This window comes from Trypanosoma cruzi, genomic scaffold, assembly GCF_000209065.1.
Source record: "Trypanosoma cruzi strain CL Brener 1047053517031 genomic scaffold, whole genome shotgun sequence".
Lineage (NCBI taxonomy): Eukaryota > Euglenozoa > Kinetoplastea > Trypanosomatida > Trypanosomatidae > Trypanosoma > Trypanosoma cruzi.
In genome coordinates, this window is record NW_001849514.1 from 104,811 (window position 1) to 115,919 (window position 11,109).

General features: G+C 47.8%; 6 protein-coding genes across 6 annotated transcripts, besides 9 other annotated features; all 6 read right to left on the reverse strand.

Moving 5' to 3' along the window:
* On the reverse strand, positions 1-1,233 carry Tc00.1047053504171.59 (hypothetical protein, conserved; the record flags this gene model as incomplete). Its single annotated transcript, XM_801547.1, has 1 exon — positions 1-1,233. A coding segment is annotated over one exon (1,233 nt), but the record flags the coding sequence as incomplete, so codon positions are not given.
* Positions 1-11,109: a sequence feature (heterozygous, Esmeraldo-like haplotype).
* Positions 1,286-1,378: a sequence feature (T-rich).
* Positions 1,402-1,424: a microsatellite.
* On the reverse strand, positions 1,462-6,030 carry Tc00.1047053504171.50 (hypothetical protein, conserved; the record flags this gene model as incomplete). Its single annotated transcript, XM_801546.1, has 1 exon — positions 1,462-6,030. One exon carries the CDS (start codon positions 6,028-6,030, stop codon positions 1,462-1,464), a length of 4,569 nt encoding a protein of 1,522 aa, XP_806639.1.
* Positions 6,094-6,120: a microsatellite.
* On the reverse strand, positions 6,442-6,939 carry Tc00.1047053504171.40 (hypothetical protein, conserved; the record flags this gene model as incomplete). The annotated part of the gene is made up of 1 exon (XM_801545.1): positions 6,442-6,939. The coding sequence occupies one exon, from the start codon at positions 6,937-6,939 to the stop codon at positions 6,442-6,444; it is 498 nt and encodes a 165-aa protein (XP_806638.1).
* Positions 6,972-7,004: a microsatellite.
* Positions 7,223-7,250: a microsatellite.
* Positions 7,616-7,652: a sequence feature (T-rich).
* Positions 7,682-7,703: a microsatellite.
* Positions 7,847-9,256, reverse strand: Tc00.1047053504171.30 (hypothetical protein, conserved; the record flags this gene model as incomplete). Its single annotated transcript, XM_801544.1, has 1 exon — positions 7,847-9,256. One exon carries the CDS (start codon positions 9,254-9,256, stop codon positions 7,847-7,849), a length of 1,410 nt encoding a protein of 469 aa, XP_806637.1.
* Positions 9,307-9,329: a microsatellite.
* Tc00.1047053504171.20 (hypothetical protein, conserved) lies at positions 9,552-10,253 on the reverse strand (the record flags this gene model as incomplete). The annotated part of the gene is made up of 1 exon (XM_801543.1): positions 9,552-10,253. The coding sequence occupies one exon, from the start codon at positions 10,251-10,253 to the stop codon at positions 9,552-9,554; it is 702 nt and encodes a 233-aa protein (XP_806636.1).
* Positions 10,501-11,109, reverse strand: Tc00.1047053504171.10 (hypothetical protein, conserved; the record flags this gene model as incomplete). Its single annotated transcript, XM_801542.1, has 1 exon — positions 10,501-11,109. A coding segment is annotated over one exon (609 nt), but the record flags the coding sequence as incomplete, so codon positions are not given.

Here is an 11,109-nt window from a genome sequence, read left to right on the forward strand (position 1 = left end):
CATGTGCAACGCGCCCAAAAAATCGTTGGGGCATTTTACCAAATGCTTCAGAATGTCACGCTCCTGAAAACAGTAGCGTGGAAGAAGCTTTAGCGCCTCATCAAAGGACCGTCGCTCCACAGCCTCCTTCGAGGGAAGGAGATTCGGTTCAACAATCGCTTTAGAATGAAATATCATGCGAAGTGCTTGTTCAAACTCTCCAGAAAGCAATTTGATGCCAACATCACTTGTTAACACTTCCGTCGTGCCAAAGCGCTGAGGCCCGTAGTAGTTCACCACACCAACAGAGCCAATAACTTCTTGAATGACCTTCAGCATGTCAGGTGAAGGCTCTGTACTATCTGGTAAAAGACGGAGGGCAATAAGAAAATGATTGCCCATCGTATCACCAAGGCGCAGTCCAGTCTCTGCCTCCTGAAAACCACACACCTTCAGTTTACAATCCGGACCAAATGACCGATCATTGATTTCAGAGAGCCGCTCGCACGAAAGGCCCCGAACCGCAACGCGCTGGAGAGTCACCGCCCTTTTGTCTTTTGTTCCACTGAAAAGGAGTTGTCGCACCGGCAAACAAAGATGTCCGGCAATTGCACGCAGGGCACGATTGCTGTCCATGTTTTCCTTGTATAGCGTGAAGTGCAAGAACTTTTGTAGGTGCAGTGGGTTTGAGCGACGCATTTCCTCCCTTCTTGTCACTGATGTTGACTTTTCAATCACAAGGGACCCGTCCACAGTGCGACTGAAATACGACGGTCCAAGTGTGTTCTTTACCGCTTCATGCACCCGTGTGCGCTGCGCCTTCGTCAGTGAAGAATCTCGAAGCATCACCCGATCAGCACCCGCACGCAAAGCTTCCAGAAGAGACGACAAATCCTCCGGACCCAGTAGCGATGAAAATTGCGCCTGTACATGCTCCAGTAACAAGTTCGGTTGAGCATCCAACGCTGTAGCCATCGCCTCCTCCTCCTCTCGTGGTCGTTTCACAGCCTTCACTTTGCTGTCCAATCGCTCGACCGTTGGCAGTTGCTCCAGCACAAGCGGCTCACCGTTGTTGTACAACGGAGACAACTCCCGCACCACAAAGTCCGAGTACAACGTTTTCAGGGACACCAGTGGTCGCCTAAAACCCAAGTTCATGCCCTTTTTCGCGAGAATAGCGTCCGTGAGAAAAAAGTGCATCCCGATACATTCTTCACGATCCTCTGCCTTTCCGGCCGAGCAAATCTCCACCATTTCCGTTTCTAAAACCAAGATCTCGGGCAGGCGCACACCCGCACGGAAATGGAAAAAAAAAAAAAAAAACAGAAAAGAAAGTGAATGCAAGCCAATAATAAAAAAAGACAGAAAAGAAAAATCACAAGAAACTCAAAAAATAAAACATAAGATTCTTTTCTTGGTGCGTATATATATATATATATATATATGCATTTGGTGGAGGAAAGGGAATCTTCATTGATTGCGTCAGAGCAAATTGGCAAGGCGGCTTGAAACCGCGGGCAGTTCTGCGGCGACTTGACGTGCGACTCCCTCCAACTCAGTTTTCCCCTCCGCAGCAACACATGCCAAAGTGAAAAGAACTGCGTTGAAATCAGAGAATGCTTCGGGGCTTCGCGGTTGTTGTAGTCGCTCCTTCACCCTACGTTCAACGGCGCGAATATCATTCAAAGTGTACCAACTCGGGCACGCGACTATTTCATGTTCAAGAGGCGACCTTGACGTCACTTCCTCTCCCATTCTCGTTTCAAGACCCTTTTTTGCATCTCCCATCTGTATCCAAGAGCGACACTCCTCCGTCATTGCACTATCCATGCTCTTGATTTTCAGTGCGACCCTTTGAATCTCCAATCGATTTTCTTTTGGAATGCCTCTTTTCAATTCGTTGTAGTACTTCAAGCAACTGGCGACAATAATCCGAAAGTCTGCTGCAGCTATGCGAGCAGCCAAATGGCGACTTGCTACAACGTTCCGTAGACGATGCAACTCTGTATTTGAACATAAATGACGCGCCGCAGCATCAAACAGAATAAGTTGGGATATATCGCCAACAATACGATTTAATCCCAATGCTTCTCCCAATTGTGCAACACGTTCACCAGATCCGTCTGTATACGTGCTCCTATAATTCATAAAGGCAAACTCTTTTAGGAATGAGCTACGCATTTGCATTTTAGTCTCCATCTGTTGCCTCTCCGGAAACTCCGTAAAGTCGCCATCCGGGCGCAGGCGCAGCATTCTCTCCTTCGCGTCAAACATGGAGTCCCACGGAACTGACAGAGACGCGGATGGTGAGGCGATGGAAGAAAGTTGGGTGCCGACCTCCGTGAAGGCAAAAAACATAATGGTGTCCAGAAAAGAGGAGACCTCACGAATACGTCGTACTAACGGCTCGGGACTGGTACGAAACAACTTTATGAGAGGTTCAAGCTGTTGCCGCATGAGAAGAGGCACATGTGCAAAAAGTGCGTTGTTGTCATAAGACAGCAATGAAGACCACGCCTCAACGACCTTCTCACAACTCTCTAAGTTACTCGCATCCCCCACAATGTCAGCCAAAACGCCTTGGGCCAGTTTTAAAAGTTCGTGACAACTGTTAAAGTAATCACGTGTGGAACGACTTCCCTTTGGACGCCGCGCCAGGCTCTTCACAAGATCGTCACTCCCCTCAAAGAGGTTGGCATCTGGGGCCAAATTCTTCTGAATGAATGCCAGAGGCTCCTCACGAAGAGGTTCCAATTCCCACTCAAGGAGGACCAACTCTACCACAAGGATCAAACCTAATCCTGCCACCTCTTGTGGCGTTGCTGTGTGAATCCATGGCCGTTCTTGAGGCGATTGGGGCATGAGAGCTGCAGTGACAGATAGAATTGGTTTCAACACGCGCTCTGAAAAGACAGCATGACTCCATGTTCGTTCCTTATACCATGAAGTCCCTACATTCAATTCAAACGTTTCTTTCCTAATAGAAATTAATTTTAATAATTCAACCATGTCTACCCCACCCAGGGCCCTCTTCATTTCGTCTCTCCCCATGATATTCTCACACAGAAACCGAGCCACAGAGGTGGGGAAAATTCCGAAGCAATACGCACTCAATGTATCACCCCCCTCGCATGGAAGCAAACCACAAATGCGTATTCTTTGATAACACTTTTTTCCCGGATCCGTGATGGATGCTTGAAGTTGACTCTTCCAGCAATGAAGCATCGCTCGAAACGCCAACAATTGACGCAATAAACGCAAATAACGAGTATAATAAGCATGCCCGACAGGCTTTTCGTGTTGACGTATGATCATGCACAGAATCAGCAATAGTACGCATGCTTCATTTCCCCCATGGTTCGTACCAGAAATTCCCGTTGTAAAACATGGAACGTGTTCCACACCCGTAAGAAATGCCGCGTCATTACACGTTTTCAACAAAAAAACAAGATCTGATAATGACCCTAACGAAGCCAACGTAGGCCGCTTGGCAAAAGAACAACATAGCCAAGACAGGGAAATCACCGCTACATCCACAGTTTGAAAACCCAATGCACTAAAGACCTCCAACTGCTGCAATAAAGAGCCGAGGCCACGGCCAGCAGAGCTGTAAAATACGGCCCCAATCTCAGCCCATATATCCTCCTCTGCATCGCTTGCATTTTCAAAAGCCCACATCTTGTCACGCAAAAATTCCAACTTATACCCTCCACAATAAAAATGTTTTAAAAAGACATCCAAAGGAATTGAAGAAATTTGTGTAAAATTAGTTTCTGGTGGAGCGTCCTTATGCATGGCCAATAGCCGTTGCATAGAGGGAAGAATATCCTCCAAGAAATGCACAAACTCTGGAAAACCGCCACTGGAGAGCATCTCCGAAGCTGCACTCACTGCCTGTAAAAGAGATGGATGCGATTCCCCCTCCTCCGAAAAGAGAGCCTCGTTATTTGGCAAATTTGACGACTTCATGCCCGGCTGCCGCATTTCATCATTTAACCCTCTCAACATCATTGCCCGATGATAATTTGTCACACAAGCAAGTCGCAGTTCCAAATAATTCAGACATTGGGCCGCGGTAATGTTACGTGGAACATTCTCCACTATCGTATCCATACCTATAGGGAAACAACGTTCATCAGATACCCCAGGCGAAAATTTACTCTTTACGCTATTCTCCAATTTCTTCATCTGCAATCGGTAGGCGGAGAAAAGCCTCTCGTCTGTCACTGGAGTAGGAAGCGGCAAACGCAATGCTGATATAAAAATATCTCGCGGCATTATTTGGTACCCTTTTTCCCGCAACGTCTTAAAAGAACTTTCTCCCTCATTCATTAAAGCAGAAGGATCAGCAAATAAAAATGAAGAAGGAATTTCTTCTTCCTTCTTCGCGTTCAGCTCCACATGTACCCGTATGACTTCTCTGGAGGGCGTTAGTAGGAGGATAGACAATGCAGAGGAGACGGATTCTGGACGAAGCAGAATGGATCCCTGAGGAACGTGGCGAGCTGCCAGGCGTTCTCCCAAACGTATAGAGTACACCTCCACAGCATAACGAAGTAATAGGTGCACAACAAGCAATAACATACGTTTTCCAGCAATGGTAGCTACGCACCATTGAAATTTGGCAGAACGGCAACCCTTCATCACCCGCCAGAGGGCACCGCCCATCAAGTCATACAAATAAATACGTCCAGAACTCTCACTGTAACAAGCAGCCCATTGAAAGGTGGGGTCCACCTGGACAACATTAAACACTATGTCAGCCTCAAAAAAAGCATCCTTCGCTTGTTGATGTCGCTTGGCTAAACGTTGCGGTTTCATTGCACCCCTATCTTCATTTTCTGAGGACCTTTGCCATATTCTCCGCGCCATTCCACCCAGGACCGAGACCACAGCTCTTACAGTTTTCCGTGCAGAAAAGGCGGCACGTGTACTTTCAAAGGTGTACATGGAAAGTGCTGGAGCCTCACCACACAAAATAAGAGATTCCATGGCCTGTGGGCCATTGCGGAGAATCGCCGCCGTGTCCGAAAGGTTGCTAAAAAAGAAGGCTGCATCACGAATATTGCGTCCCATAGGACTATTCGACGTGATCGGTTGTGTCCGCAACTCCACGGCAGAGTACCGCTCTTCCTCTGAGACGATAAAGACGGATTCTATGCAAGAGGCAAAATGAGCAGCTGGTCCAGCAGAAGGAAATGAGCTGATACTGCTATCAGGCGACCACTCCAAGAGAAAGTATGGCCGTTTTCCATCAAGACGTTGCTCTGCCACAGAAAGGAAGATGTCAAGGACATTTCGAGTTAGTAATACGGCCCTTCCCCTACTGTGGACGACGCACACCGCGTGGAGAGTCCATATCGGCAGAGAAGCGGTACTTTGAGCGATGTTTGCATTGAAGCGTACATCTGGCCCAGTGCCATGCAAAACGAAACGAACGACTGATTCATTCCGACACGTCGGTGGTGTCTCATCTTCTTGGGACTTTTCAAGCCGACTGTGTGTAAAGACACCATGGTACTGAAACTGCGTCAGCGCCATGATTGTCCCACGGAGCGCATTGCAAATAAAGATTGTCCCGTTGAATGTTCCAATAAACAAATGCACATAAATAGATTCCAACGCGCGTTTCTTTTTAGGTAAGACTTCTCTAGAGCCTTCTACCTTTCGGTAATCACAAGCAAGCTCAATCGCCGTAATCATTCCCTCTTCTTCCAGCACTTGAAAGAACTTTGGTATTCGAAAGCTGCTTTGAAGATTTTCAAGTAACGTTTCATGTTCCACCACCTCACTTGCTGCTGAAGAATGAGATTTGGCATCCATCATGACGGTGTTGGTGGTAAAAGTGGAATCCGCAGCCGCAGCATTAGTATCATTATTAGTGGTGTCCAAAATAAACTCCACAGTACACCTGTTTTTCGCAGCATTCACCGAAGCGAAAAGGTATGCACCTTTCATCAGCTCAACATATGTGACACATAACGGGAAGGATTGCGACACCGCTTCCGCATGTTTAAGTACACCGACTTGCCTTAATGAAAGTGACGCCATATTTAATTTGTCCCTCCCTGGGGTTGTTGCTGCCGCTGTCGGCTAAAAGGGAAACAACCAAAGGAGGGAGAGAGAGAGAGAGAGAGAAAGTGTGTGTGCATGTGTGACTGACCTTCTTGGCCACTCCAGCTAAAGAAAAAAGGCGCCAAAACAATTCTTCTTTTATTTATTTGTTTTTGTGCTCTGGGACACACAATGCACTGCAACTTTTCCTTTCTTCGTGGCCGCTGTCGATATATAGAAATACATATCAGGAGAAAAAGAGCAATGGTAATCATCCTCGGAGAATCCACAAAGTCAACCAAATCCTTCGGAGTTCAGAAAACCCAGCGAGACATGGTGAAACACAAGACGTTCTCAAACACATTCTTATTCCTCATTCCTTACTCCAGAAAAGTAAAGGTCACTCCCTCACTGCTTGGTTGCGTTGTCTCCAGGTGTCTTGACAACGTCTTGTTTAGGGAGATCTGTTTCATGTGGGTTCTGCTTCTTTTCTTGTTCCCATGTCACTACGGAGTTGAGGACCATGTTGTTGGGGACATGCAGCAGGTGGCCCTCCGAGCTGCGCAGGTACAAATACCGCGTGTCCCAGTCCACCACCTTCCCTTTGACAACATTAAGGCCAGTCCCAATGCAAACCAGATTCCCTGTTCGAATTGACTGTTGACCGCTCAGCACAATGCTCGCGACAAAGTTGGTACCAAAGTCCTTGCAAGCAAATCCAATTGTGGCCCCTGTTACACCCGCAGCAGCGATAAGAGGCGAGGTATCGACACCGATCGTGCCAAGCAACGAAAAGGCCACAGCTCCCTGCACCAGAAAAGCGCTTACTCGACTAGCGAGGCTACGTTGACTGGGGTCAGCAATAATGCCAGTGTCAAGATAGAAGCGATTGAAAAAGCGTTTCATCACAAATGTTTCTCTCTCTTCACCGACGCGTTAAAGAAAAAAAGCAAAAAAAAAAAAAAAAAAAAGAGTGTTCGACACGCCAACAAGCAAAGGCGCAGCGTACACCGAGGAAAAGCAGGTACTTCTCACATGTCTTTCCCACTCACACATGTAGATACGCGGATAGAAAGTGTTAAGATTTTTTTAACCAAGACTGCCGTCTAAACAAAGTCGATTTCAATTCTTCATTCTTTTCTTCACTAGTTTAGCTAAATCATAAAAGCATTAAAAAAGAGAGTTCCGTAAGAAAAAAAAAAAAAAAAAAAAAAGAAGTCGTCTCCGTCGTCGTAGACCCTTACAGCCAATAGGATTAATTTCACTTTTTCTCATTTTACTCATGCGCTGGAGTAGCACCTCTTATGAGGCAAGTTTCTCTTGTCTACAGTCCAGTGCTGGCTGCGCCTCCTGCCTTTGTGATCTTCTTGTTCACCACGGGACCATTCTTTCCACCTCTTGTGTAGTCCTCGCGACGGCGGCCGCTTGACCTAAGGAACTGCTGATACTGCGGAGAATTGACGTCGTAGATCATAATTCTTCCTTTATTTTGCAAAAGATTTATATGCAATTATTTTCAGCAAGTTTGTTCTGTGCGCGGATTTAGGGTTGTGTGTATAGCTCTCTTCAAATGCCACCGTAGGAGAAGAAAAGAAAGAAAGAAAAAAAAGAAAAGAAAAATGACAACCATAAATCTTCATAAAATCCCTATTATTATTATTATTATTATTGATTCATCCAGGCGGGAGGATGGCACACGTGCAACACCACTCCCAAAGGCGTCCTGCTTTGAGTTGGTCACGTGTTAAATGATGAAGTGCGTAGGTTTACTCGACATCTGCTACACCTGGAACCCAGGCTGTAACAATTAATATCACTCCTGCTCCCGTCGTTCATCACCCTCTTCTCTCGGCCGTTTAAACGACATTTTTCCATCCGTCTCGGTACTCTTCGCCTGCTCCAGCAGAAATGCTTTTGAGACATCCTCCAGGCGTGGCCGTGGGATGCCGTTCGTCTCCGTCTTGATCGCCGTTAACAAATATCCGCCTGCGGTACTCATGTTTACTGTCGGATGTGTACGGTTTGGAAGGATTTGATGGTGACGGTACCATGTCTCGGAAACACAAATGTTCACACAGTCCCTCCACAGCCTCGCAAAAGCGCCAGACAAGTCCTCCAGAAATTGGCTGTACACCACAATGTGGCCGCCCAGCGCAATAAACGGCAACAGTTCATTAATTAAGCTCTCGGATTCTGTGTCGTTCACAATAATGAGTGAGTCGGCCGGCCTTTCCTTCAACATGCGCCGTGCGTCAATCCCACGCATCCACTGCGATGGACCTTCAATATCACCATTTTCTTTTTTCTTGTTGCCTTTATTGGTGTTGTTTTTCCCAGTGCCTGTTTTCTTCTTCTCGTCTCCCGGATTCTGTTCCTCCTCTGTACCTTCCCTGCCAAAAAGAAAAGCATCATTTCGAGGGATGGCTTTCCAAAGCTCCCGCACGCGAGTGAGGCCCATCGCCTGCGCCAGAAACACGTTGGGCTGTGCAACCTTATCCATCACTTGCATTATTACACCGTCGTTTCCAAGGCGTGTGAGCAGTGCTGCTGCCAAGTGGCCATTTGTTTTTTCGTACACGAGAACACGACTACCACTATGCACATCACTGTGGTGCAAAATAAGCGCCAAAGTGTCAGCGCGAAGCCGCATTGACCGTGTTTCCTCCGGCTCCACATCCGATGGGTTGATTGTCGGGAGATAAATCTCTGCGGCGGCGTCAGGTGTCACGCGTTCCACCTTGTATAATGTACCGTAACGCTTCTTTTTTTTTCGAAGATACTTCTCTTGCGAGTATGCCGTCTTCGTGTGAAACGTCGTGCTCTTCTGCACGAGGGTGGTCAAGAATGCGTCAACACCCTTTTCTTGACGCAACGAAGCAATCTCGACGTTTGAAAGAATTTGATTTCGGTTATCGTCCACAAGGTGTCGATTATCACGTGCGTCTTCGAGACGCTGCTGCAGGCTCGTGATGTCAAGGTCGGGATACGCATTCGTTGGGAGAAGCACGCGGTCTTTGGGGTCGTACCGGAGCACCTCGCCAAATCGCAGGCCGACGAGTTTCTCGAGTTGCACCACCCCCGAGCTGCCGAGGCGCAATTTGTTGCCCGCCTGCACCAACGCCATTCGTTTCACACCGCCGCCGGTGATGATGACGTGATCGCCCAGCGCAATGCGGCCGTCCGTCCCCGGTTCTTCCGCATCGCCGCTACCGCTGCCGGTCATGGTGCGCCACCCACCTTTCTGTGGGATGAGGCCGCAGCAAATTAGGGGGGAAAGAAAAGAAAAGAAAAAAAAAATTTAAAAACGCAACAAAAAGCAGCACCGCAAAAAAAAAAAAAAAAAGGCTCAAAGCCTCCTGCTGGTGTCGCACAAAAAGAACCAACAACAACAACAACAGGATATTCAATAAAGAATGGGTAACAGGACTCACGAGGAATCTGCGGGGTTTCATCCTTTTTTTTTTTTTTTTTGCCCTCATTTCGCATCCACCGGCGTGTTTCCATCCTTTTTTTTTAAATTAAATCAACGCCTTTCGACACGCGGCGCGACACTCCGCCACGGCGTTGGCGAAGATACGCTCGCCCAAATCATCTTCCGTGTCTATTTTTTTATCCAATGCAGTTCCTGAGGGTGGCGGAGTCGATGATGGCAACACCGCAGTCTCAGCCACAACTTCCCTCGGCAAAGGGTGACGAAAGCAACGACCATCGACGCAGAGGACAGAAGCGAAATGCCGCTGAAGGATTTTATCATACGCCCCCTTATCGCGGCAAATGGGGTTGTCGAGGAGAAGCGTTTCGTGCGTGTCGCCAGAGAGAGGCATCTCCCGCTGCAGAAAAAGAGAACGGAGGTTTGAAAGCTGCGTCAAAGGCACAATTGCCATCTCGTTGCTCAGCTGGTTTCCTTCCAAACGGACCTCCTCCAGAAGCGAGCAGCGGTCAACGCCTGCCAGATCTTCCACTTCATTCTCCGAAGCGTTTATGTACCTCAGCGAGCCAGCAAGCAGGGCAATCCCTTCAAGACTAGTGAGGCGGTTTCGCGAGACATCAACACGCACCAGCGCAAGGCAACAAGCAAAACCATCACCCAACGACCGGAGACCTCGTGAACAAAGTGAGATCTGAAACACCATCTCCACGTCGTACTGACGCGAGGCACGCAGAATGCACTCCTCACTCAGAGTGCCCTCCTCTACAGTGTTATCAGTTCCTGATGGCATAACTTTCAATGACGACACAAGAGCCACATTTAACCAAGGAAGAAGAAAACACACACAAAAAAAAAAAGGTGAAGATAATTCCGGATCAGATCCGACGTCTGTGTTTACGCCAAAATAAAAAACGCGGAAGACACTCCCACCATTTCCATTCCACCTATCAATTGTTCCGCGGCATCACGTTGTACGTCAACCCCCGCAAAATTGGATGCACACCACGCCTCAATACCCAAAATATATACAAATGTGTTTAGTTCAATCCATTTGATGAGGCTAATCGCCGCTTGTTAATGTAATCGTTCAGTCTCTCTTCCTGGTAACGCTTGCGCAGCACAGTGGGCCTCATATGCCACGGTATTTCCACACTGAACTCATCACAAAGTAGCTCCACTGATTCACGAAACGTTGCATTGGTCCGTAGTGCTTCCCGATGCTCCAACGCTCGCATTGCCACAGCATGCACAGATGCAGTATACCCCATTTCCACCTCCACCGCCAGACGTGCGGCATGACCCAATTGGGCCATCGTCATGCGATCAACGTGATGCTCCAAACAAACAAAGCAGTTGACAGCCAGCTTTGAAGGAATAGGAAAATCCAAGTCAACTGTTGCCTGAAGCAGAGTAAGGACTTGTGATATGTCTAGTCGTATTTCACGACTGCACTGTTCCTCCAATGTCGTAAGGAGACGCAATACGAGAACATCGTCCCGAAGGCCAAAGGCGGCGTGACACTGCAGCACACGTATCAATGTACTACGCCTGCACTGATCCACCATAGACAGTACCCGAGTGCCAATGGCATCGAGGAGTGACTCCAAGGCTTCTGTCAGTTGCAGAGCAAGCACCGCAGAGAGGAC